General features: G+C 39.7%; 1 protein-coding gene across 10 annotated transcripts in view; it reads right to left on the bottom strand.

Moving 5' to 3' along the window:
• The window catches only part of POLA1 (DNA polymerase alpha 1, catalytic subunit), a 298,585-nt gene that overhangs the window by 68,460 nt on the left and 202,625 nt on the right, over positions 1–27,500 (bottom strand). The window contains exon 36 of one of the 10 annotated variants that reach the window (XM_055269501.2): positions 19,626–19,859. The exons of the other annotated variants lie outside the window; for them this stretch is intronic. Within the exon in view, the coding sequence (XP_055125476.1) occupies positions 19,815–19,859 (45 nt within the window). The 3' untranslated portion in view covers positions 19,626–19,814. Of the gene's footprint in view, positions 1–19,625; positions 19,860–27,500 lie in introns of those variants that run through there. 10 annotated transcript variants of the gene reach the window in all.

Below are 27,500 nucleotides of genomic sequence, written 5' to 3'. Positions count from 1 at the left end.
AGCTGACTTGCATTTTTTTGGTCCTAAATTTTTACTGAATTATAAAAAAAACACAAGTAGTACAAAAATACTAGGTGTACGGCTTGATGCACAAAATGAACACACCTCTGTGATCAGTACGCAGAGCAAGAAACAACATTACTAGCACCCCAGAGGCCCCCCTTATTCCCCTAATTATTCCCCATCTTCCCCTTAAAGCTAACAATAGATTTGCCTTTAAAACTTTATATGCATGCAATCGTACAATTTGTGTTCTTTTCTATTTGGTTTCTTTCTCTCTTTTTTTATTTTTATTTATTGTGAGACAGGGTATCACTCTGTTGCCCATGCTGGAATGCAGTGGTGCAATCATAGCTCACTGCAGCCTTGAACTCCTGGGCTCAAGCAATCCTCCCACCTAAGCCTCCCATGTAGCTGGCACCACAGGCACATGCCACCACACCCAGCTAATTAAAAAAAAAAAAAAAAACTTTTGGTAGAGATGAGGTCTTGCTATGTTGCTCAGGCTGGTCTCGAACTCCTGAGCCATCACACCCAGCCTTCTTTTTCTCAATAATGTGTTTGTGAGATTCATCTATGTTGTTCTGTGTAGCAGTCACTCATTTCTTCTCATTGTTGTGAGTCCCAGCTTGAGGCAGCAGAACCGCTTGAACCCAGGAGGTGGACATTGTAGTGAGCTGAGATCACTCGCGCCACTGCGCTCTAGCCTGGGCAACACAGCAAGACTCCATCTCAAAACAAACAAACAAACAAAAGGAATGATGCTACTGTGAATATTCCTGTACATGTCTCTGAAGTACATATTAATATGTATCCTTTTCTGTTGATTACAGTTTGGAGGAGGGGAAATGCTGAGTCATAGGGCATGCAAATGTTCAGCTTTAGTAGGTACTGCCACACTGTTTTCTGAGGTATCGATTTCAACTTTCTTTTGAACTGGTTTGACAAGACAGTCTTTTACTTTATATTTCTAAGATATTTGCATGGGAACATAACTAGTCTTTTCTCTCTCATTTGTAGGGACAGCAGAAATTAGCTAAAGTCATCTCTTAATACAACTTGCCCCTGAATTAAATTCCTTGAGGTATGAAGAGTTGGGCTCATGACCTTAGAGATTATCCACAGCAAAATCTTAATCTCAAGTTATCACCCTCATACAACCCAGAACATGCAAGGCGTGCCTCCTTGCATCATCAACTGGTACATTCCCATTGATGTAAAATTCATTTTGGTGAAGCCTGAAAAATATCAAATCATGAAGGAAAATCAGCTGCCAAAAAACCCAAAACATACCCCCAAAGTAAACACCACTGTTCTAGTAGAAGCACAGATAATCCAGCACTCGCTATAACTGTAAAATATAATGAAGGTGTATTAAACCGCATTACTTTGCAAATGGTGAAGATACAGTTAAATCTAGGTATCATACCATATAGCAGATTCAAAACTCTGAACCTCACTAGCACTGACAGAGATCATGAGGTACATGTCTAGAAATGAAAAACCAGCTTAGGACAGTCTTTGCTGAAAAATCCCTACTAGCACCCTCACCATACACAGGATAAAGTTCCAACCCTTCAGGTCCACTCTCACAAGTTTTCTACAAGCCCCTCAACTGCCAGCCTGGCCATATACCCACGCCACCCTTATCATCATCCTCTGCTACAGTCAGGCAATGTATCCTTCCTTCCTCCACACCCTTGCCCAAGCAATTCCATCCCTTTCAGGTCTATCCTTCTGGTCTTGATCAAAGATCCAGTCAGTTCCTATCCACCTCATCAGACCCCACAGTCATCATCATCTTTGGGAAGCCTTTTGTGCCTCCATAATTCTGTCTGTTCACTTTCCACCTGACAGACATAGTTGCCTCTCCTGTGTCCACGTGGCTCACTACACCCTCTGACGTATGGCTTGCACCCCAGGTAGTCCTCACTGGTTTTATCACCCCTTGAGCCTCCTAGGATGTGAGCTGCTGAGGGCGGGGACCACAGGTATTCCCCTCTGCAATGCTAGTACCTAGGACACAGCCTGGCATGTACCCGGCCCTCAACGAATGTTTGCGGAAGAGAGTCAGAAAATCTGTCTCACGCCCCTCATTTAGCCTCGACATATTGCTTAATGATACAACACTAATCCTTTCAATTGATTTCTAATGTGTCCTATGTGTATCTCCCCATGGAAGACTGGAATAGCAGAAAGACCATAGGCTTTGGGGTCAGACTGAATCTGGCTTGAAATGTAGTTCTACCACTAAAGGCTTGGGTGACCTTTGACAAACTGCTTAACATATTCACACTTCAATTTCTCCATCTGTAAAACAAGACTAACGTGTCTCAGGAATGTTGTTAAAATAACAAGATACCATACAAAAAGCACCTAGCACCATGACTGCTACGAAGTACACAGTGGATATGTGATAGATCCTATACGTTTCCCAATTAGACTATAAGCTTCTGGAGGGTTTGATTTGTGCACCAAACACAATGCCATGCCAGCCACAGGTTCTCCAGAAAGTTTTGTCTAAGGAACATGTCTAAACTCTTGAACATGAATGTCTCTTTTAAATGAATGCATTAAAAACTGCTATTTCTACAGCATTTTACTAAAGATATGCCTTCGAATTCCAGTATCGCTCAATTTCCATACACCTTTAGGCTTTATGTAAATTATTCGTCTTGATTATGAAAAGGCTGAAATAAACTTTCTTGTTTTCCCTGCCACTCAATTACTTAGTTTTCTATCTATTTTATTTGCAATATCTATGTTAACTTAGCTATTTTGCAAATGTGGAACAACAGAGGGTGAAAAAAAGATACTGGTTTGCCAACTCCACTGTACTTCTTTGCAAAGGAAATTATTTCCATAGGCTACAGAAATAACTTATTTGGATTACTTCAATTAGTTCTAATACAAAACACTGCCACCACTTCATTAATCAGCCGCTTGTGAGGGTTACTTTTCCAAGAAGTCTTTTTGGTAATTTGATTAGAAAGAATAGTGGTGCACATTATCATCTGATTCAGTATGTCCATCAAGTAGACAATTTACAGCAAGTTCTTGATAACGATGGGCTTAAAAAACACACAGTAATTTCTTCATTTCAGAATCCTTTTTTTGTAAAGATGAAGTTATTTTTCAAAGTCTTTGGCAACACACGTTGCTGAATAAGCATCAGGAAATATTTCAGTGCTTTAAGAGGCATTTCACTCTTTCCCTCTCCCCACAGACAACCCCCCCCACGAATGATGCAGTAATTAAAACCTAATTATTATCTTCATTTTAAACAAAACCTAAAGTGAATACCAATTAATAACAACATACTAATGAGCATCTGCTGTGATGAAATTGAATATGAATGTGCTGCAAATTTCGGGTAATTTATTTTTTTTAGGGGAAGTGCCACTGGTCGCATTCTGCTGTTAGAAGATTATATAGAATGTACACCATTTTCTATCAAGTCATTCTGCACATGGCAATTTCCATCTGAGGAGACACGGCTGGCTTCAATACTGCAGATGTTGAAATATCCAAATATTGGCCATGGGGTCCTCACTGGGACTGAGGACTGTTTATTGCCCTCCCTACAAACGGTTTTCTTAATGTCATTATTTCTAGGTTAACCTAATGTCAAAAAAAGATTGAATTTGCCCTCTCTTACATGTAAGCATGTATCAATACCTCAATGAAAATTTAAATATAAATTTCAAACCAGAAGAAACAATAACATAAAAATCAAGGTTTGTAAGTCATATCCTTGGATTCCACTGGAACTTTAAGATGGTCTGGAAATGTTTATTGATGCTTAACCTGGAGACACCCTTAAAACCTCAAAGTGCTGAGATAGTGGGCCAAGTTCAGATTTATTAATAGTACCACATCACGAAGTAAAATGTAGTGGTAGAATGAGGTTCTATAGATTACTTTCAAACTCCCTATCTATGGTATGAATGGATAGGGCTAGATTAGTGTTGTTCAAATATGTACTATTTGTGGGCCTCAGGGGCTTCTTCATTTATTAAAGTATACATTCATTAAAAAATTTAAAAGGTACACTCACATGTGCTACAGACCAACTTTTAAGACCTTTAAGACCCCAATGTATTAACTGGTGCTCTCACTGACAGACTTGTAAAAAACAAAGTTAAAATAGACATCGATATTGATAAAAATATTTATCTGTTTTATAAATGGGAATTCTGCATGAAATCTTATTTGGAAAAAATGGGGCCAGGAACAGTGGCTCAAGCCCGTAATTGTAGTGCTTTGGGAGGCCGAGGTGGGGGGGGTTGCTTGAGGCCAAGAGTTTGGGACCAGCCTGGGCTACATAGCGAGACCCTATCTCTAATAAAAAAAAAAACTAACTAGTTGGGTATGATAGCGCACGTCTGTAGTCCCAGCTACTTGGGAGGCTGAGGCAGGAGGACCTCCTTGAGTTCAGGAATTCGAGGCTGCAGTGAGCTATGTTCACGCCACTGTACTCCAATGTGGGTGACACAAACAGATCCTGTCTCAAAAAAAGGGGGGGTTTTCTTCGATTCAGTAATTTCTAGGATTTCTTTGCAGATCTAAGCTGGATGAAAAACTGCAATGTGACTGTTTTCTTATTGGCCGAAAAAAGCCACTTGTCCCTCTTCCCTGGAACATTATCTTCTTAAAATAAAAATTCTCCATTATTTCCCATTCCACCCTCATCCACAAAAAAAAAAAAAAAAAAAAAGGCAAAACTGACACCTGGAATGTTTGGTCAGCTTTCGAATATCTTAATAACTGGTCCCTTGGTGCTGTGATAAACAAGTATCAACAATGACTAAAATAAATATACATGGCTACTATAAATACATTGGAATAACATCAGGATGAAAACTTAACCTTTTAATTTGATCTGGATGTTAAGGTGCATTCTGGGTTAGGTGACATCTCTGAAGAAGTTCTGCTTCATATGGAAACGTAGGATAAGTTAAAGTCAGCCTACTCTCATAGCATGAGCCACCTGTATTTATCAGAAAGACAACTATTCATTCATCTAACATACTGAGAATCTACTACATGCCAAGGCACTGTTCTAGCTGCTAGGGCTAAATCAGGAGACAAGAGAAAAACACTGAAAGATTGCAGAAGCTTACAGTATAGTGTGGGTACATCTTCTCCAATACTATGACACAGTTAAATGTGGATGTTTCCATTTATACACCCCTCTCTTCATGTCAACCACTGTCTTTCTATAATTTTTAATGGCATGTATCACTTTTCATTTTCTAACAGAATTATTTGTGTGTTTTAGTTTCAATACTACACTGAGAGGTCTTTGATGGTCATATTCATTTTTTTATTCCTAACAATATTTTTATCAATATGCCTGTTCAATAACTAAATGAATTATTCTGCTAAACAATAAAAAAAATTCACAACCCTTGCACTTGCATAGTATGTGATATTTTTCAAAGCATTCAATCCTCAAAATAACTCTGTGAGGTCAGGGGAAACTGGGATTATTTCCCTTATTTTACAAAGTTCATCAAGGTGAAGTCATCTGTGTATAACACTAGATCTGGTCAGTAAACGGGGTAGCTATGGTTTGTTTGAAACCTCTTAGAAAAACTGGTAGAGTCAAAATCAGAATGATTATTCATAGCTAGAATCAAGAAGGCTGCATATTTTTATTTCCAAACATCATCTCACTTCTTGGCATGAAATGCTGGTCTAGGATTGAGCAAGATAAAATAAAGTCCATATATGCATGCTATATATGGATTAAATCACAATATGCCAAAAGAGGGGCTTAATGAAGTTCAGCATGAGAGATTAATGTCAATTTGACACTTTCTAGTTTTCAGAGCACTCTCCTTTGCATTATGGTTTCTCCCATTTGATCCTCAACATGTGAGCTACCTATTCTGATTATCCTCATTTTACAGATAAGAAAGCTGAGACTCAAAGAGGTTATTGGCTTGCCTTAGATCATGCAGCTAGTAAGTGGCAGAGCCAATACTTGATGCCAGGTTTTCAGTGTCCAAGCCCCTTGATCTTTTTATTATGCCACTTTTCACTGATGCATTTTCAACTACGTCATTCTGTGTTAATCAGTTCTTTTGTAGCCAGTTTTCAATCTGACATACTTGCTTTGTGTGCCAGAGACAGTCCATTCTTACACACCTGGTACCTCCCTCACACAGGCTACAATGATGTCACATTCAGGTTATAGTTCACTATAGGTCCAAGTGGCTGAAGCACAGGGCCACAAAAAAGGTCACAGGCCTGGGGGATAGAGGCAAAGGCTGCAATGAGAAACTGACCAAGCCAAATAGATAAGCTTTCCAATGTGTACCATTGTTGTGCTAGGGACCCAACGTCTAACTGTGTCAACTTAATTTTATAATTTTTGCTCTTCATTCTGAGAAGCACCTTTAGAAATTGTACCTTTGATTTAAAATATGTCAAAATTTGTGGGGGGGTGGGAGGGTGGCCGGGCTCGGTGGCTCATGCCTGTAATTCCAGCACTTTGGGACGCCAAGGCGGGAGGATCATCTGAGGTCAGGAGTTTAAGACCAGCCTGGCCAACATGGCAAAACCCCGTCTCTACTAAAAATACAAAAATTAGCCGGGTGTGGTGGCACACACCTGTAGTCCCAGCTACTCGGGAGGCTGAGGCAGGAGAATCAGTTGAATCTGGGAGGTGGAGATTGTAGTGAGCTGAGACTGAGACACTGCACTCCAGCCTGGGCGACAGAGTGAGACTCTGTCTCAAAAAACAAACAAACAAACAAACAAAAAACTGGGGAGGGAGAGCATTAGGAAAATAGCTAGTGCGTGTTGGGCTTAATACCCAGGTGATGGGTTGATAGGTGCAGCAAACCACCATGGTACACATTTACCTATGTAACAAACTTGCACATCCTGTACATGTACCCTAGAACTTAAAATAAAAATTGAAATATAAAAATGTCAAAATTTGAGTTCCTAGAAGTAAAATTTATGCTTCACAGTCTATGTATATAGTTGAATATGTGTTCATTTGGCTTTAGAAATTCCTAACAGAACATCAAGAGGCTTTCTCAGTTTTACAAATGAAAAAACTGAGGCTCAGAGAGGCCAGGTAACCTCTCATTTGTAAATGGTGGTGGTGGGGGGGAACATGACCTCAAGGCACTGTTATGAAGATTGAATGTGATAATGTATAGGAAACAGTACAGTATCTGGCATAAAATTAGTGCTAAGTAAATGGCAGTGAGTATTGTAACTATTTATTAGCTATGAATATTTATCTTTGGGAAGTTTCCCGAGATAAACAGACACTTGCAAGAACTTAATCTGGCATAGAGAGAATCAGGAGACTAGCAGAGTAAGTTCTTTAGAAGAAAGGAGCTAAGTAAAGCCAAAGTATTTTAAACTACTACACGTAAAAATACGAAATGAGACAAGTATAGTGTGGTGGTTAAGAGCACACACTGTGGAACCAGACTGGGTTCAAATCCTAGCTCTACTTCTTAATTAAATGTGTGGTCTTGGGCAAGATATCTGCTATAATTTGGATGTTTGTCTCCTCCAAATATCATGTTGAAATTTGATCCCCAATGTTGGAGGAAGGACCTAATGGGAGGTGTTTTGATCATGGCAGTAGATCTCTCATGAATAGATTACTGCCCTCCCTAAGGGGAGGAGTGGCTAAGTGAGTTCTTACTCTATTAATTCCCTTTAGATCTGGTTGTTAAAAAGAGCCTCACACCTCCCCTCCTCTGTCTCTCACTTCTTCTCTCACCATGCGATCTCTACAAAGCCAGCTCTCCTTCACCTTCCCGCATGAGGGGAAGCAGCCCGAGGCCCTCATCTGATACAAATGTCCAATCTTGTCTTGAAGTTCTCCAGACATCAGAATCACAAGTCAAATAAACCTCTTTTCTTTATAAATCACCCAGACTCAGGTATTCTTTCATATTAATAGTAATGTGAAGTAAATAAAGACAGCATCTAACCATGTTTCCTCATCTGTAAAGCAGGAATAACAACAGTACCCCACAGGATTATGGTGCATATTAAATGAGTTTAAATAGAAAAAATGCTTAGAACAGTGCCTGAAACATAGTAGCTGGTATATGTTTGCTTTAAATCTTTTTTGGGGGGTTAAATTTGGCTACAACAAACCTTTAATGTATCTCTACTGTCTCTGCTTTGTTCTAGACTGTTTGACAGTCTATAATGAGGTTATATCCCTTATAAGCTACTATGAAACAAATTATATCTATGAATGTAGTTTTAGTGACTAATAGTTTCATAGAACAGCATAGACTCACATACATAACCATGAAATTTTCAAAAATGATGCTTAGGAATATTCAAGAAATGGTGTGCTTTTTTTTTTTTTTTTTTTGGTGGTGGTGGGTGGGGTGTGTATCAGCTATCCTTTAACAGAAAGTGTAGAGGTAGATTTTGGAGAGGTCTTTGCTCACTATCCTCAAACTTTGCTTTTTGGTATCATTTGGTCTCACATTAATGATAACAGGTATAATGATAATGATAATAGATATAAAATAGTAATTGTGTGGCTTCTAGAGTTGGACAGACTGCTTCAAATTCTGGTTTTTCCAAGTCACTTAACCTCTCGAAGCCTTGGTTTACCCAGCTGTAAAATACCCATCAGAATGTTGTAAAGAGTAAATAAGACAATGCATATAAAGTGTTTGGCAAAAGTCTACTGTCTGGCACATGGTAAGCCCTCAATTCACATTAAATATGTCCTCCTATTTCATTAAGACTTAATCCTTGTCAATGTTCAGTTCTACTGGTCAGACTACATTTGGCCATTATCCTGTTCTAGCCAGCTCAGTCAATGAAATACATTCATATAGCCCATCCCTAAACATGGCTGCTAGGCTCTGAGGACACAGACTCTCTATCCTAACCAGCTATCATAATGAGAGATAAGCAGTAATTCTCTAAGAGATCATTTAGTGGAGTCCATTGGTTTGGACTTTCTTCAGGAAATTTCAGGTAGCTATTAACATAATTTAGTTACTGAATCATGGTAGAGGTCTTGTGACTTTCCTCCATGATATTTTGAATAAGTAGTTATTCAGTAACAAGTAATTGTAGGTATATTTTCAAATGTCAGCAAATTAAATTTCAAAAACCAAAGAAAAAGTAATAAAAGAAAGGGTATTAACATACATGCATGTGTAATTCACTAATTCCTTGTCTAAATTCTTCCAATTTGCCAGGACAATAATGGCACTGCAAAAACAGAGCCAACAAAAAAATGACTTGGCTGCTTTTTGCCTTTTTTTTTTTTTTCTTTTCAGATGGAGTCTCGCTCTGTCACCCAGGCTGGAGTGCAGTGATGCAATCTCGGCTCACTGCAACCTTCACCTCCCAGGTTCAAGCAATTCTCCTGCCTCAGCTTCCCGAGTAGCTGGGATTACAGGCATGCACCACCATGCCCAGCTAATTTTTCTATTTTTAGTAGAGACGGGGTTTCACCATGTTGGCCAGGCTGGTCTCGAAAGTGATCCACCCGCCTCAGCCTCCCAAAGTGCTGGGATTACAGGCGTGAGCCACCATGCCCAGCCTGCCTTTTCTTTTTAGAAATTAAAGTGTTAGAAACTTGTTTAATTAGAAACTAGGTTTGCTTGTACACAAGATCTGGTCTTTCCCACTGAAAGCTTACCTAGGCTGCTTTCTCCACGCAATAGAAAACGAAACTATTCTACAAAGAAGTATTTAAAAAATACAAAAAACAAATTGGCTAATGGATTTTCCTTGGAATAAAATGCATAGCCATGAATGTGTTCTCTCTCAACTACTTTCACCTAAAGAAATGAAACACTCAATTCCTGTAACTTTTATCTTAAGCTTTTGCAACTCAAAAAAATTGTTTGGAAAAATCAGAAAAACAAAACAAAACTCCTGCCCACGCTATACATCTCCCCAGTCTAGGTCTCAAAGTATGGGAAGTCCTTTGATAATACATCCCATTGATGTTCTCTGTCCTCTTTTAAAAATTGTTCTCAGTGGCCAGGTACGGTGGCTCACACCTGTAATCCCAGCACTTTGGGAGGCTGAGGCGGGTGGATCACCTGAGGTCAGGAGTTTGAGACCAGCCTGGCCAACATGGTGAAACCCTGTCTACTAATAATACAAAAATTAGCCAGGCATAATAGTGCAAATCTGTAATCCCAGCTACTCAGGAGGCTGAGGCAGGAGAATCGCTTGAACCCGGAGGCGGAGGTTGCAGTGAGCCGAGATCGTGCCATTGCACTACAGCCTGAGCGACACAGCGAGACCTGCCTCAAAAAAAAAAAAAAAAAAAGTTCTCAGTTTCTTGTGATAGGCTTCATTCCAGCCTCAACATATTTAGATGCCATTCCACTGTAAATTTTCTGTCTTACCTATCTATCGCCCTCTATCTGGGATTTGAACAGAAGGTTCAAGGATCAACAACATAGGAATTCTTCAATTCCCAAGCCTATGTTATGCCAATATATTATCTGATTCTTTGGCAGCCTGTATTAACATGAAAGTGTTTTGTTTCTTCTGCAATCCTCTTGGCTCTAATTGTTCTGTAATTTTCTATGACTATAACAGAAGTGCCTCAATCTGAGCTCTAGCAGGTCTGTTTCTCTGAAATCACTTTTTACCGCCCATTTATCTCATTTGAAGGTCTGGCACATTAGTCAGTACACACCGTGGCACTCAATTACTCTGAGACAGATAATCCATGTCCTCATTCTTCCCATTTTCTGCCTTAGCCACTTCACTTCTCAGCAGTTTTTCCAAAGGCAAAGTAAGATAAAGTAATGCACCCCCCTGAAATATGGTACTGGCATATAGAAGGTAGTCAATAAACACTATTCCAATGTTGACAAATAAAGCATGAAATCAGTCAAATTTTGCTGTTAGCAACACTTAAAAGTTTAGATGGGAAGTGGGGATGACTGGTTAAAAACTCAAGTTCTCATTATCTGTGAATTTCATTTGTCCAAGTGAGTGGCGTTCACAATATTTTCTTAGTAATGGAACCCCTTTTCTTTTAGATGAACTTTTATAGAGCAACTTCATATATAAAACAAATAAAAAGAGAAATACTCCAGGGATATCTTTGGATAGGGCCTGGGGCCTCATCCACAGAACGCAGCTTCAAACACTTTTTAATGCTAGTAAAAAATTCCACAAAATGTATCAAGAATTTAGGAACTAGAGCTTTATGCTCTTCAACACAGGCCAGTTAATTTTGTGAAGAAATGAAAAGAGCAAATTGGTACATCATCAAGTGAAGATGAGTATGTGAATTTGCTAAGCCTAATATGAAATGGTATACAATCACAGCCATTATAAAATAAAATAATAGGAAAGAATATCTTTATTGGAATATTGTTCCCCTTCAGAATTGTAATAGGTGGGTGGGGCTTAAGCAGAAGCCACTGGAGGCAGTTTGAGCCTTCAGTCATCTGCAGGCCTGTAGGAGGTCCCACCCACCAATATGACTCCTCGGTAATCTATTTCACCTTGCTCAGATATACTGTTTAACATTTGTGAATGCAAAATAACCTTAACCAGTAATTTTATTTTTTTATTTTTATTTTTATTTTTATTTTTATTTTTTTTTTTTTTTTGAGACGGAGTCTCACTCTGTCGCCCAGGCTGGAATGCAGTGGCGCAATCTCGGCTCACTGCAAGCTCCGCCTCCCAGGTTCACGCCATTCTCCTGCCTCAGCCTCTCCGAGTAGCTGGGACTACAGGCGCCCGCCACCACGCCCGGCTAATTTTTTGTATTTTTAGTAGAGACGGGGTTTCACCATGGTCTCGATCTCCTGACCTCGTGATCCGCCCGCCTCGGCCTCCCAAAGTGCTGGGATTACAAGCGTGAGCCACCGCGCCCAGCCTTAACCAGTAATTTTAAACCAGGAGAACAAAAGGAACTTGATTGAAACTAATTTACATTTTCAATTATTATTACAAAAATTTAGAAACTGTGCTCTTTGTGTGGTCTGTTTGTTTTTAAATAATCTCCCTTAACCCACAGGAAGGGATGTTTGAAGGGGGTTCCAGAATGCTGGCTGTAGTGAAATAGAGAAAACAAATCAGGATAGAGTCTCTTTTTCTCTATGATGCTATCTATGCTCCCACTGGATAAATAAAAGAATGTGGAACTACTGTTGTCAAAAACACACACTGCTTCACAAATCCAGATTTTCCTATTCAAAACGCTGTCATGTTATTAAGGCTTTACATTCTTATTTGAAGGGCTAGAACTTGCATGAGTGGCCTGACGCTCTGATGTCCAAATCTATTCTATCAATTTTTAGGAATGACTTTCCTTTTTTTTTTTTTTTGTGGGGGTTGGTGGAGATGTTTTACTTTCACAAATGTGCTTTAGCAAAGAAAATATGAATGTTTTGTTCCTTTGTCATAGTTGGATACTTGTTCCTTGGTATGGATTCCTGGCCAAAAAGTTTAGCAGGGGCTCCCAGTGACATTTATTTAGGTGTGGCAGTTTTGGGAATTACCTTGTGATGATCTCAATGTTGGACATTCACAGAAGTTCTTGAAGCAGAATTATATCTTATCAGGCCACAGAAATTCTATTAAAAAAATCTTACTTTAAAAATTATTGCATAGTATAACTGACTGGTGGGGTACAGTTCCACGATTTTTAAAAATTTTTTTTGAGACAGGGTCTCACTATGTCGCCCAGGCTGGTCTCAAGCGATCCTCCCACCTCAGCCTCACGACTAGCTGAGATTAAAGGCACATGCTAGTGTGCCTGGCTAAAAAGTCATGCCATGACTTTTTTAAAAAAAATTATTATTATTTTTTGAGATGGAGTTTCATTCTTTTCACCCAGGCTGGAGTGCAATGGTGCGATCTTGGCTCACTGCAACCTCTGCCTCCTGGGTTCAAGTGATTCTCCTGCCTCAGCCTCCCAAGTAGCTAGGATTACACAAGCATGCCACCACACCTGGCTAATTTCTGTATTTTTAATAGAGACGGGGTTTTGCTATGTTGGCCAGGTTGGTCTCAAACTCCTGATCTTGGGTGATCCGCCTGCCTCGGCCTCCCAAAATGCCTGGATAACAGGTGTGAGCCACTGTTTTGTTCTTGTTGCCCAGGCTGGAGTGCAATGGCACGATCTCGGCTCACTGCAACCTCCACCTCCCGGGTTTAAGCGATTCTCCTGCCTCAGCCTCCCAAGTAGCTGGGATTACAGGTGCCACCATGCCCAGCTAATTTTTTATGTTTTTTAGTAGAGACAGGGTTTCACCATGTTGACCAGGCTGGTCTTGAACTCCTGACCTCAGGTGATCTCCCCCCCTCAGCCTCCCAAAGTGCTGGCATTACAGGTGTGAGCCACCACACCTGGCCTTACCATGACTTTTTAAACACATGTAACACACCACAGTCACGCTGAAGAATAGTCCCACCATGCTTCAAACACCCCCTCATGCTGCCCCTTTGCAGTCACACCATTCTCTAACCCATGACAACCACTCTTCTGTTCTCTACATCATTATAGTTTATTTTCAAGAAATGGAATCATACAGAATGTAGCCTTGAGTCTTGGCTTATCCACTCAGCATAATGACTCTGCTATTCATCCAAGTTGTTGGGTGTATCAGTAGTACCTTCCTTTATATTGCTGAGCAATATTCCATGGTATGAAAGTACTACAGTTTCTTTACAGTTGTTTCCAGTTTTAGGCTATTATGAATTCAGCTACTATAAACATTCATGTATGAATTCAGGTATTTGTATGAACATAAATTTGTACTTCTTTAGGGTAAATACACAGGAACAGGACTGCTGGATCATATGTTAAGTGTATTTTACTCTTTATAAGCAAGTGTCAACCTTTTCTGGGGTGATGATACCACTTTACATTCCCACCAGCAATGTATGAGGGCTCCTGTTGTTTTGCATCCTCACCAGCTTTTGGTATTGTCAGTATTTTGTATTTTAGCCATTCTAATAGGTGTGGAGCCATATCTTGTTCACAGTTTTATTTTTATTTATTTTTTAATTTTTGAGGCACAGTCTCACTCTGTCACCCAGGCTGGAGTGCAGTGGCGCAGTCACTGCTCACTGCAGCCTCAACCTCCTAAAGTGTTGGGGTTACAGGTGTGAGCCATGGTACCCAGCCTTTGTCAAGGTTTTAATTTGCATCTCCCTGATGCTGCTAGTGATGTTAAACATCTTTTCACATGTTTGTCATCCTTATATTTCCTATGGTGAAGAATCTATTCAAGTCTTTTGTTTATTTTTAAATTGGATTGCTTGTTTTACTGTTGAGTTTTGAGAGTTCTTTATATATACTGGATACAGGACGTTTGTTAGATATGTAATTTGAAAACATTTTCTCCCAGTCTGTGGTGGTCATTGCCTTAATAGTGTCTCTTGCAGATCAAAGGTTTTTAATTTTGATGAAGTCCAGGTGATCAACATTTTTCTTTTATGGATCACGATTTTAGTTTCAATGTCTAAGAACGCTTTGCCTAACCCTAGGTCATGAAGATTTTCTCTTATGCATTACTTCTTTAAAGTTTTACACTTTTACATTTAGACCTACGATATATTTGGAGTTATTTTTTTTTTTTTTTTTTTGAGACGGAGTCTCGCTCTGTCGCCCAGGCTGGAGTGCAGTGGCGCAATCTCGGCTCACTGTAAGCTCCGCCTCCCGGGTTCACGCTATTCTCCTGCCTCAGCCTCTCTGAGTAGCTGGGACTACAGGCGCCCGCCACCACGCCCGGCTAATTTTTTGTATTTTTAGTAGAGACGGGGTTTCACCGTGGTCTCAATCTCCTGACCTCGTGATCCACCCGCCTCGGCCTCCCAAAGTGCTGGGATTACAAGCGTGAGCCACTGCGCCCGGCCAGTTAATTTTTGTATAAGGTATGAGCTTTAGGTCAAGGTTCATTTTTTTCTGCATATGGATATCCACTTTTTCCATTACCACTTGTTGAAAGGACTATTCCTTCTCCATTAAATTGCTTTTGCATGTTTGCTAAAAATCAAATGGCCACACTTGTGAGAGTCTATTCTCTCTATTCTCTTCCACTGGTCTACGTGTCGATTATTTTGCCAATTCCACACTGTCTTGATTACTGTAGCTTTGTAGTAAGTATTAAAGCTATGTATGGATTCCTCCAATGTTATTCTCTTTTGCTTTCTTCTTAACTATAAATACAATTTCTTTAATAGACATAATATTGGACTACTGAGGTTATCTGTTCCATCTTGGATGAGTTTTAGGGTTTATGGTTTTCAAGGAATTGATCCATTATGTTTAAAGTGTCAAATACGTGGAGTATTCCCTTACTATTTTTTGTATTTTGTTGTTGTTGTTGTTGTTGTTGTTGTTGTTGTTTTGAGACGGAGTCTCGTTCTGTCACCCAGGCTGGAGTGCAGTGGCGCAATCTCCGCTTATTGCAAGCTCCGCCTCCCAGGTTCATGCCATTCTCCTGCCTCAGCCTCCCCAGTAGCTGGGACTAAAGGCACCCGCCACCACACTCGGCTAATTTTTTTTGTATTTTTAGTAGAGACGGGGTTTCACTGTGTTAGCCAGGATGGTCTCGATCTCCTGACCTCGTGATCTGCCCACCTCTGCCTCCCAAAGTGCTGAGATTACAGGCGTGAGCCACCGCGCCCGGCCTCCCTTACTATTTTTTAAAGAAGTCCATAGGGGTCTAGAATTCTGGATATTGCTGATTTGTATCTTCTCTCTTTTTATCTTTGTCAGCCTTGCTAGAAGCTTATCAATTTTATTGATCTTTCCAAATACAGATTTTAGTTTCATTGATTTTCTCTATTTTCCTGTGTTCAATTTCATTGCTTTCTGGTCTCATCTTTACCATTTCCTCCCCTCTGCTTGCTTTGGCTTTTACTCTTCTTTTTCTATTTTTTAAGGTGCAAACGCAGAGTATTTACTTGAGATCTTTCTTTTCTCCTCATATAAACATTTTAATACTATCAATTTTCCTCTAAGTATTGCTTTACCTGCATCATCCTACTTTGTTCAGGTTTTTACTTTCTCCTTTACTCACCTGATTCTAACAGCCTGATTATTTAATACTTATCTGTCAAATTAACTGGCTGATTTTTATCAACTGGGTGAATACACCAATACCTTAAAACTTGTTATTTGAGTATTTTACTGATTTTGTGTGTTCATGATGAATAAATGAGCATCGGTAATTGACCTACTTTGTATTACAGTACACATCACAGTATATACTGTATTTTTCACTGTCTTTCGTTTTCACCCAGTTCAAAATATTTTCCAATTTTCCTTAATACCTCTTCTTTGACCCAGAGATTATTGAGAAGTGTGCTGTTTAATTTCCAAGTACTTGAAGATTTTCCTGTTATCACTCTTTTATTGATTTCTAAAATTTAATTTCATTATGGTTCAAGAATATAATTTGTGTGATTTCAATTTTTTAAAATTCATTAAGGTTTTATGACCCAGAATATGGTCTATCTTGTTGAATGTTCCATGTACACTTGAAAAGAATGTGGATGGTGTTACTGTTGGATAGCATGTTTTATAAATATTAATCAGATTGTCAGTTCTTCTATATCCTTGATTTTATGTCCAGCATTTCTATCAAATGTTTAGAGAGTAGTGTTACGCTTGTGAAGTATAATTGTGGATTATCTATTTCTCCTTTCCTTTCTGCCAATTTTTGCTTCAGGTATTCTGAACCTCTGTTGTTAGGTGCATATACAATTAGAATTATTTGTTATTCTTGGTGACTTAGCTCTTTTGTCATTATGCAGTATTCCTCTTTAGCTCTAATCATTTTCTTTAACCTGAAGTCTAATTTTCTGCTACTAATATATCCACTCTAACTTCCTTTTGATTAGTGTTTGCATGGTATGTCTTCTGCCATTTTCTACTTTTAATGCACCAATATTCTTCTATTTAAAGTGAGTTTCTTCATGATTATCTCAATAGATGCAGAAAAGGCCTTTGACAAAAATTCAACAACCCTTCATGCTAAAAACTCTCAATAAATTAGGTATTGATGGGACGTATCTCAAAATAATAAGAGCTATCTATGACAAACCCACAGCCAATATCATACTGAATGGGCAAAAACTGGAAGCATTACCTTTGAAAACTGGCACAAGACAGGGATGCCCTCTCTCACCACTCCTATTCAACATAGTGTTGGAAGTTCTGGCCAGGGCAATCAGACAGGAGAAGGAAATAAAGGATATTCAATTAGGAAAAGAGGAAGTCAAATTGTCCCTGTCTGCAGATGACATCATTGTATATCTAGAAAACCCCATCGTCTCAGCCCAAAATCTCCTTAAGCTGATAAGCAACTTCAGCAAAGTCTCAGGATACAAAATCAATGCACAAAAATCACAAGCATTGTTATACACCAATAACAGACAGAGAGCCAAATCATGAGTGAACTACCATTTACAATTGCTTCAAAGAGAATAAAATACCTAGGAATCCAACGTACAAGGGATCTGAAGGACCTCTTCAAGGAGAACTACAAACCACTGCTCAATGAAATAAAAGAGGATACAAACAAATGGAAGAACATTCCATGCTCATGGGTAGGAAGAATCAATATTGTGAAAATGGCCATACTGCCCAAGGTAATTTTCAATGCCATCCCCATCGAGCTACCAATGGCTTTCTTCACAGAATTGGAAAAAAATACGTTAAAGTTCATATGGAACCAAAAAAGAGCCCACGTCGCCAAGTCAATCCTAAGCCAAAAGAACAAAGCTGGAGGCATCACGCTACCTGACTTCAAACTATACTACAAGGCTACAGTAACCAAAACAGCATGGTACTGGTACCAAAACAGAGATATAGACCAATGGAAAAGGACAGAGCCCTCAGAAATAATGCCGCATATCTACAACTATCTGATCTTTGATAAACCTGACAAAAACAAGAAATGGGGAAAGGATTCCCTATTTAATAAATGGTGCTGGGAAAACTGGCTAGCCATATGCAGAAAGCTGAAATTGGATCCCTTCCTTATACCTTATACAAAAATTAATTCAAGATGGATTAAAGACTTAAATGTTAGACCCAAAACCATAAAAGCCCTAGAAGAAAACCTAGGCAATACCATTCAGGACACAGGCAAGGACTTCATGTCTAAAACACCAAAAGCAATGGCAACAAAAGCCCAAATTGACAAATGGGATCTAATTAAAGAGCTTCTGCACAGCAAAAGAAACTACCATCAGAGTGAACAGGCAACCTACAGAATGGGAGAAAATTTTTGCAATCTACTCATCTGACAAAGGGCTAATATCCAGAATCTACAATGAACTCAAACAAATTTACAAGAAATAAACAACCCCATCAAAAAGTGGGCAAAGGACATGAACAGACACTTCTCAAAAGAAGACATTTATGCAGCCAAAAGACACATGAAAAAATGCTCATCATCACTGGCCATCAGAGAAATGCAAATCAAAACCACAATGAGGTATCTCACACCAGTTAGAATGGCGATCATTCAAAAGTCAGGAAACAACAGGTGCTGGAGAGGATGTGGAGAAATAGGAACACTTTTACACTGTTGGTGGGACTGTAAACTAGTTCAACCATTGTGGAAGTCAGTGTGGCGATTCCTCAGGGATCTAGAACTAGAAATACCATTTGATCCAGCCATCCCATTACTGGGTATATACCCAAAGGATTATAAATCATGCTGCTATAAAGACACATGCATATGTATGTTTATTGTGGCACTATTCACAATAGCAAAGACTTGGAACCAACCCAAATGTCCAAAAACGATAGACTGGATTAAGAAAATGTGGCACATATACACCATGGAATACTATGCAGCCATAAAAAATGATGAGTTCATGTCCTTTGTAGGGACATGGATGAAGCTGGAAACCATCATTCTCAGCAAACTATCGCAAGGACAAAAAACCAAACACCACATGTTCTCACTCATAGGTGGGAATTGAACAATGAGAACACATGGACACAGGAAGGGGAACATCACACACCAGGGCCTGTTGTGGAGTGGGGGGAGGGGGGAGGGATAGCATTAGGAGATATACTTAATGCTAAATGACGAGTTGATGGGTGCAGCACACCAACATGGCACATGTATACATATGTAACCAACCTGCACGTTGTACACATGTACCCTAAAACTTAATAATAAAAGAATTACACAGAAGTAAAAAAAAAAACAAATAAAAATAAAAATAAAGTGAGTTTCTTAAAGGCAGCTTAGAGTTGCATCATTTAAAAAAAATCATTTTGGGGCTACCATTTTATTATTTATTTTCTGATTATTCCTTTTTCCCTTTTCCTGCCTTCTTCTTGGTTATTTGAACATTGCGAATTTTATTATAATTTAGCTATTATTGGATTTTGACATCTCTTTATATAGTCTATACTTTAGAATGTCAATGTACATACTTAACTTAGAATTAAAATTTTACCACTTCAAGTGGAATGCAAAAACACATATAGGCCCCATGTCTCTCTTTATGCTGTAGTTGTCCCTATATTATGTCTATGTACATTGAAAACCTCATCAGACAATGCTATGATTTTTGTTTTCACCTATAAAACATATTTCAGCAAACTCAAGAGGAGAAAAATAGTCTATTATACTTCCCATTTTTGTTGCTCTTCCATCATCCATGATGTTCCAAGTTTCCTCCAGCATTCATTTCCCCTCTCTCTGAATAACTTCCTTTAGCAATTCTCAGAGCTGGTCAGCTGGCAATGAATTAGCCTACTCATCTGAGAATGTCTTTCTTTCACTTTTACTCCTGAAGAGTATTTTTTGCTGGACATAGAAATCTGTGTTGATAATTGTTTAAACACTTCCAAAATGTTCCACTTCCTCTGGCCTCCAGGGTTTCTGATGAGAAATATATCAGTTAAATCATTTTTTCTTATATATGTCATTTTTCCCCGGCTTTCAGAATCTTTTGTTTTAAATAATTTTATTATGCTTTACCTGGGAATAAATTTATTTTATCCTGTTTGGGGTTCTGAGCTTTTTAAATCTGTAAATTCATGTCTTCTGCCCAACTCAAGACGTTTCAAATATTATTTCTTCAAATAATTTTTTGGCCCTATGGTCCTTCTTTGTTATTCCAATGACATGACTGTTAGATTTTTCTGTTATTGTTCCGCAGGTCACCGAGGCTCTGTTCTTTTTTCCCCCCTCCCAGTCTTTTCCCGTCTTCTGTATACTGGATAATTTCTTTTATTCTCTTTAAGACAGAGTCTTGCTCTGTCGCGCAGGCTGGAATGCAATGGCATGATCTTGGCTCACTGCAACCACTGACTCCTGGGTTTAAACGATTTTCGTGTCTCAGCCTCCTGAGTAGCTGGGTTACAGGCAAGTACCGCCACGCCCAGCTAATTTTTAAAAAAATTTCTAGTAGAGATGGGGTTTCACCATGTTGGCCAGGCTGGTCTTGAACTCCTGGCCTCAACAGAACTGTCCGGCTCCGCCTCCCAAAGTGCTGGGATTTACAGGTATGAGGCATCATGCCTGGTCTACACTGGATAATTTCTATTGATCTATCTTCAAGCTCATTTACTCTTTCTCCTGTCATCTCCATTCTATGATTAAGCCCACTAAGTTTTTTGCTTTGGTAATTATATTTTTTGCTTCTAATATATCCATTTGGCTCTTCCTTACATCTTCTATTTCTTTTATTTTTTCCCCAGGAGGGTGGAGACCATTATGAGAGTTTCCAACCACTCTGTGAGTTAAAAAAAAAATTATTTCAATAGTTTTTGGGGTTACAAGTGGTTTTTGGTTACATGGATAAGATCTTTAGTGGTGATTTCTGAGATTTTGATGTACCCGTCACCTAAGCATTGTATACTGTACCCAACGTATAGTCTTTTATTCCTCACCCCCTCCATCCTTCCCCCCAAGTCCCCAAAGTCCATTATATCATTCTTATGCCTTTGCATCCTCATAGCTTAGCTCCCCCTTATAAGTGGGAACATACCCACTTATAAGTGAGAATATACGATACTTGATTTTCCATTCCTGAGTTACTTCACTTAGAATAATGGCCTCCAGCCCCATCCAAGTTGCTACAAAGGCCACTATTTCATTCTGTTTTATGGCTGAGTAGTATTCCATGGTGTATATATACCACATTTTCTTTATCTACTCGTTAGTTCATGGGCATTTATGTTGGTTCCATATTTTTGCAATTGCAAATTATGCTGCTATAAACAAGCATGTGCATGTGTCTTCCATATAATGACTTCTTTTCCTCTGGGTAGATACCCAGCAGCGGGATTGCTAGTTCAAATGGTATTATACTTTTAGTTCTTTAAGGAATCTCCATACTGTTTTCCACAGAGGTTATACTAGTTTACATTCCCACCAGCAGTGTAAGAGTGTTCCCTTTTCACCACATCCATGCCAACATCTATTTATTTTCTGATTTTTAAATTATGGCCATCCTTGCAGCAGTAAGGTGGTGTCTCACTGTGGTTTTCATTTGCATTTCCCTGATAATTTACATGTTCTATTTCTTTGTTGAGATTTTCTATTTTTCCATTCATTTAAAAAGTGTTGGCCAGGCACGGTGGCTCATGCCTGTAATCCTAGCACTTTGGGAGGCCAAGGCAGGTGGATGACCTGAGGTCAGGAGTTCGAAACCAGCCTGGCCAACATGGCAAAACCCCGTCTCTACTAAAAATACAAAAATTAGCCGGGCGTGGTGGTGAGTGCCTATAATCCCAGCTACTCAGGAGGCTGAGGCAGGAGAATCACTTGAGCCCGGGGACCAGAGGTTGCAGTGAGTGGAGATCACACCACTTCACTACAGCCTGGGTGAAAGAGCGAAACTCTGTCTCAAAAAAAAAAAAAAAAAAAAAGTGTTCACCATTACTTGTTGGAACATTTGGATAATAACTGCCTTAAAGTCTTTATCATATAATTCTAATATTATTGTCATCTCAGCATTGGCATTTTTTGGTTTGTGTTCCGTCTTCTCCCCCCACCACCCCCACTCCCCGCCCACCCCAGCAATCTGTGATTTTCCTCGTTCTATCTTACAGAATTATATCCTGGACATTTTGAATAGTATGAGTCTCAGGGTCTTCTTTCAATCCTATGAAAATTGTTAGTATTTTCATTTTAGCAGGCAATTGACTTCATTAAATTTGGGCTGTGAGCTCCAATCCACTTTCTGTGTTGCCAATGTCAGTTCAGCTGTCAAAACTTTTGCAGTTTTTTGGATCTGTCTCCTCTGTGCACTACTAGGTAGTCCTGGGTTCTGAGTGATGGTTTTTATTTCAGTTCTCCACGTCTTTGCTATGTTGATTAGGATTAGACCCTTTCTTTCCACAGGCCCAGAAGTTCATAAACAACTTTTTTTTTTTTTTGAGACAGAGTCTTGCTCTGTTGCCCAGCCTGGAGTGCAGTGGCAGGATCTCAGCTCACTGCAACCTCTGCCTCCTGGTTTCAAGCGATTCTCCTGCCTCAGCATCCTAAGTAGCTGGGATTACAGGTGTGTGCCACCACGCCGGCTAATGCTTGACTTTTTAGTAGAGACGGGGTTTTGCCATGTTGGCCAGGCTGGTCTCGAACTCCTGACCTCAAGTGATCCTCCTGCCTTGGCCTCCCAAAGTGCTGGGATTACAGGCATGAGTCACTGCACCCGACTCATGAACAACTTTATGGGGCCAGTTTCCCTAAGGCTTTCTCTGTCATCTTCCTGGTACCTTCTAGTTCCCTGCAGGTAACTCCTGTTTTCAGTCCTCCAGTCAGAAAGCTGTCTTTTAGTTATTCAACTTGTCATGTATTTTTGTGACTGTACTCCAATTAGGACCAATGGATAGGAAGAAAGAGAAAGAGAGGATTCAGGGAAGAGATTTCCCTTCCTTGGAGTTCTGGCTCCTGCTGACTCTCACTGCAGCTTCTGTTGCCACCATAAGGTTACTTGAAGACTGATTGATGCATGAGGGCATGAAGAAAAAAAAAAAAACAAAAGAAAGCCATGGGGATTTCTACATTCTCTCTGGGTGTTACCTTTGCCACTACTTGCGTCTCCTGGAACTTGCCGTCTGTAGCTTGGTGCCCACGCTTGGTTTTACGCTGTGCTGCATTTAGGCAGGGGAATATCAGGGGACAAAATGGCAAACTTACTGCTAGTTTAAAGGTACTTGAAATCTGATCATTGCTAGGCACGGTGGCTTACATCTATAATCCTAGCACTTTGGGAGGTCGAGGTGTGCTTGAGCTCAGGAGTTTGAGACCAGCCTAGGCAACATAGCAAGACCTCATCTTTACTAAAAATAAAATAAAATAAAAACTAGCCAGTCATGGTGCCAAGTGCCTGTGGTCCCAGCTACTTGGGAGGCTGAGGCAGGAGGAACACTGGAGCCCAGGAGATTAAGGCTGCAGTGCGCCTTGATCATACCACTGCACTCCGCCTGGTTGACAGAGTAAGACTCTGTCTTAAAAAAAAAAAAAAAAGAAAAAGAAAAGAAAAAAGAAATCTGGTCTTCATCTTTAACCTACCTGCTACTGTTTACTTGTCAGTCTTCATGTAACTGCTCCATGCATGCTGTCCAGGTTTTACAGTTGCTTTCGGTTGGAGACAATAAGAACTATTCTTACTCCATCTTACCTGGAACCAAAATCCTGGTAGAATTTGATGCTAGGGTTTTCATCTTCCGGGACTACTTCCCCAAACCATGTTCACAACTTTGTTTACAATCTGGATCAAAATTTATATATTCTAAGAAGCTTTACCTTACTAACTACTTTACCCTATCTCTTTACTACTTTACCCTATCTCTTCAGCACTGATGTATTAATTCTATATGTTGTTATATTTTTTTTTTTTTTTTGAGACGGAGTCTGTCTCTGTCGCCCAGGCTGGAGTGCAGTGGCGCAATCTCGGCTCACTGCAAGCTCCGCCTCCCGGGTTCACGCCATTCTCCTGCCTCAGCCTCTCTGAGTAGCTGGGACTACAGGCGCCCGCCACCACGCCCGGCTAATTTTTTGTATTTTTAGTAGAGACAGGGTTTCACCGTGGTCTTGATCTCCTGACCTCGTGATCTGCCCGCCTCGGCCTCCCAAAGTGCTGGGATTACAAGCGTGAGCCACCGCGCCCGGCCTATGTTGTTATATTTTAAGAACTGTTGTTTTGCTTCAAAGGTCTGTGCTTAGTTCCCCATATTCAAGCTGTATAAAGACAGCACCCATTGTTTCAAAACGTTTTTTATTTCCCACGTCCCAGACCAGGATCCTGGAGATAGACAATATTCAATAAGTTTAATTATCTGGTTGACAGATGTTCCAATCAGTCTTTCTAAAAATAAGAGTGTCTTTGTACATTATGAGAATGAAGAGAAAACAATAAAGCAGGGAGACAGTTAAGGTGCTGGTTAATCATCAAGACAAAACGAGATACAGTTGGTTCTGCTACAGTGCTTGTTTTGAATATGAGAATTTATTCCAGTGCCATTGATACATCACGGAACAGTTTGAGCATAACATGAATTTTGTGTTTGCTCGTGCATGATTTTGTCTGCAAGAAATATTAGGTGAATGCAAGAAACTGCACCCAAGCTATACAGGAATATATAAAACACACACACGCAAATACCTCAAACATCAACCAGCTACCTCAGTTCACTGTGCTACACTCACCCACATCTGGTGTTTGTTGCAACTTTCCTTCCAATTTCAGATAACCTTCCATTCTCTACGTCACCATGACTCACAGCTGCAATCTTTCTGAGTCCACTTCCACAAGCAAACTTCAAGTCTTTTTCAGGGTAAAGTACCATATTTATTGTAATATTTATATATTTCTTAGCTACTGAAGATGTGTAAAACTATGTCATTGTTTTCATTTAGGTTCCTATATCCTTTTTTATGTGTCACTGATGAAGTTTTTGTGTGTTGCCCTAACCTTTCTGTTTTTCCATAAACTGTGTGGTTGTCATTATGTGATTTTCCATAGCTTAGTGATTTTTAGGAACACACACATTGCATTATAGGACAGCTGAGTGTAAAGGAAGAGGAGAGGGAAGACTGGTGGAAGGACAAGGCATAAGGATACAAACAAGGAACAGAATATGGGGCATACCCTTAATACTTTCTTAATTTCAAGATTTGCCATAGAAGATTTTCCTTTAATCTATAACCATCCAAAAAGAAGGGCATAGTCTGACACCACTAAACTGGAGTCTAACAGTCACATGATAGAATAGTTTGCTCTAAAGATTCAACTTCAATCTACTGTTTCTAAGTAGAAGTGATACAGCCTCCTAAGGCTGTTTTCATAACACTGGAGCATCTTCTAAATAGATTATGTAGAGAAAGAGTAGAAGGCACCAAATCCTCTACCTTCTAAGCAGAAGCACAGAGAAGGGACTGACAAGAATGTCTTTCTGCCTCCTCAACTTCACCTATTTATATCCTACTGATCCTACCAGTTTTAGTTTACATCTCACCTTTTCTATGCAATCTTCTCTTATTACCTCCTCTAACTACTTATGTACATGTTTGCATTAAAAATTAGTACAGCAGTTGTTAGTTACTTCCCACCACCCCTTCAACACACCTGCATATGAACACACACCCATCTGAGACAATGGCTCATTCCAGCTGTGCTTCTCATGACTTTCAGGGATCTGTACATGCATGTACAGGGGTGTGCGTGTGTGTGTGTGTGCGCGCGCACGCACACGCAGAGGCGTTTCTCTAGTTCTGTAATTTTGCCTCATTGGCTAGACTGTGAGCTGAAAGTCAAACACAACTCATTTTTTCCCCTAAAGTCTATTAAGAGTAAGGATACTGCTATGCTATATGGGGTCCACAGGCAGGATCTTACTTTTAGGTGAATAATTAAATACATTAGAATTCAATTGAGAATCAGTAGCCTGTAAGAAGGAATCTCTCCTCCGTTTCCTTCTATATAATGTCACAGGGGAAGAAGGATTGGAGTAGCAACTCCTATCAGTTTTAGCTTTAAAATGCATCAAGAATCTAACCACTTCTCACAGATTCCCTTCTATTCCTTGGGCCAAGCTACCTTCAACATATTTTGCCTGAATTACAGCAGTCAAAACAGTCAACTTAGTCAGACCCTGGACTCTTCTGCACAGAATTCCTGAATAGCACCCCATTTCCCCTAGCATAAAGTCCATACAATGGCTTACATGGCCCTTCACAGTCTGTCTCCACCCTCTGCCCAAATTCTCTCACCTTACCTCTTTCGGCTTTCCTCATCGTTCCCTTTTCTCTTGCTACACTGGCCCTTTTCCTATTTTTTAAATACCCAAGCACCCTCCTATCTTAGGCCCTTTATACTAGCTGTTCCAGGCCCCTTATACATGCCCTTCCTCTTCATATCTGCAAGGCCCACTGTTTCACATCCCTCTGGCCTTTGCTTACTATTACTATTTGCTTAATATTACTTACTATTACCTAAACTTACTAGGGAAGTTTCAAGGAGAACTTCCCTAGATACCCTACATAAATTAGCAAACCCCACCTGTGCTAGTCCCTTTCCTACTCACACAGCTGAATTCTTCTCCACAGTACTTTGTCACCACCTGCCATGTCATATAATTATTGTTTATTATCTGTCTCCCCACACTGGAATGTAAGTTCCATGAGGACAGGGACTTAGTTTTAGATTCCTGCTGTATACCTACTGGCTGTATCAGTGTTGGTCCAGAGTAGGTGCTCACTAAATTCTGAATGCATTTGGAGTATATGATAAGTAACATTATTTATAACTATGACCTCAAAGCATAAAATGATCTCTGCTTGGCATTCCAAGGAGACATAGCCCATATCAAGGTTATGTCTGAAGGAAGAAATAATATAAAAATTATCAAGGATATAAGAAAGATTTTGGACTCAGAAATCCTATTTGACAGTTAAAGAGTGCTGCCCTAAAACCTAGGAGGATTTGGAAATCTCAGTTTCCACCATTCGGTACCTCTGCAAAGCCTTCAGGACTGCCAATAAACAAGCTTTGCACTCCATTGCATAGAAGTAGGAAGGTAAATGCAGGAACAATGAAGGATAGCACAGAGGGTCCGTACACATTCGGCACCCTTCCTTGAAGCGGCTGAAATGCATCTGCCTACATCTTTGGTGGTCCTGTTGAATGCTGAACTATACATCCCCAAATGCCTTGAAAAATTTTGTTACACATTTCAGTGTCACTTTCACAAAGAAAAATTTCAGTGTTTGTGATTATACTGAACCAATGTGGTGTTGGTGAAGAATGTTCTGCCCTTATTCTGCATAGCAACTCCTGTATGTTTACTCAGACTGTTTGTATTAACCAGGTCTGGCTTTCCAGTGAGTTCCTTGTGTTTCTAAAATGAGAAACAGAGAGCCACACAATGTACAGCCTTAAAAATAAAATTCTGCAGGGTGAGTGAAAGACAATATATCGTCTAAATATAAATTCTAATTTCAGCATGTGGTTTTGCTATTTTTAATCCCCATGGTATTTCAGACCCCCTTCAGTCAGTGTACAAGGCTGTA

This window comes from Symphalangus syndactylus, chromosome X, assembly GCF_028878055.3.
Source record: "Symphalangus syndactylus isolate Jambi chromosome X, NHGRI_mSymSyn1-v2.1_pri, whole genome shotgun sequence".
NCBI classification, from domain to species: domain Eukaryota; kingdom Metazoa; phylum Chordata; class Mammalia; order Primates; family Hylobatidae; genus Symphalangus; species Symphalangus syndactylus.
Note: the sequence above shows the minus strand (reverse complement) of the source record. Positions and strands in the feature narration are given on the sequence as shown.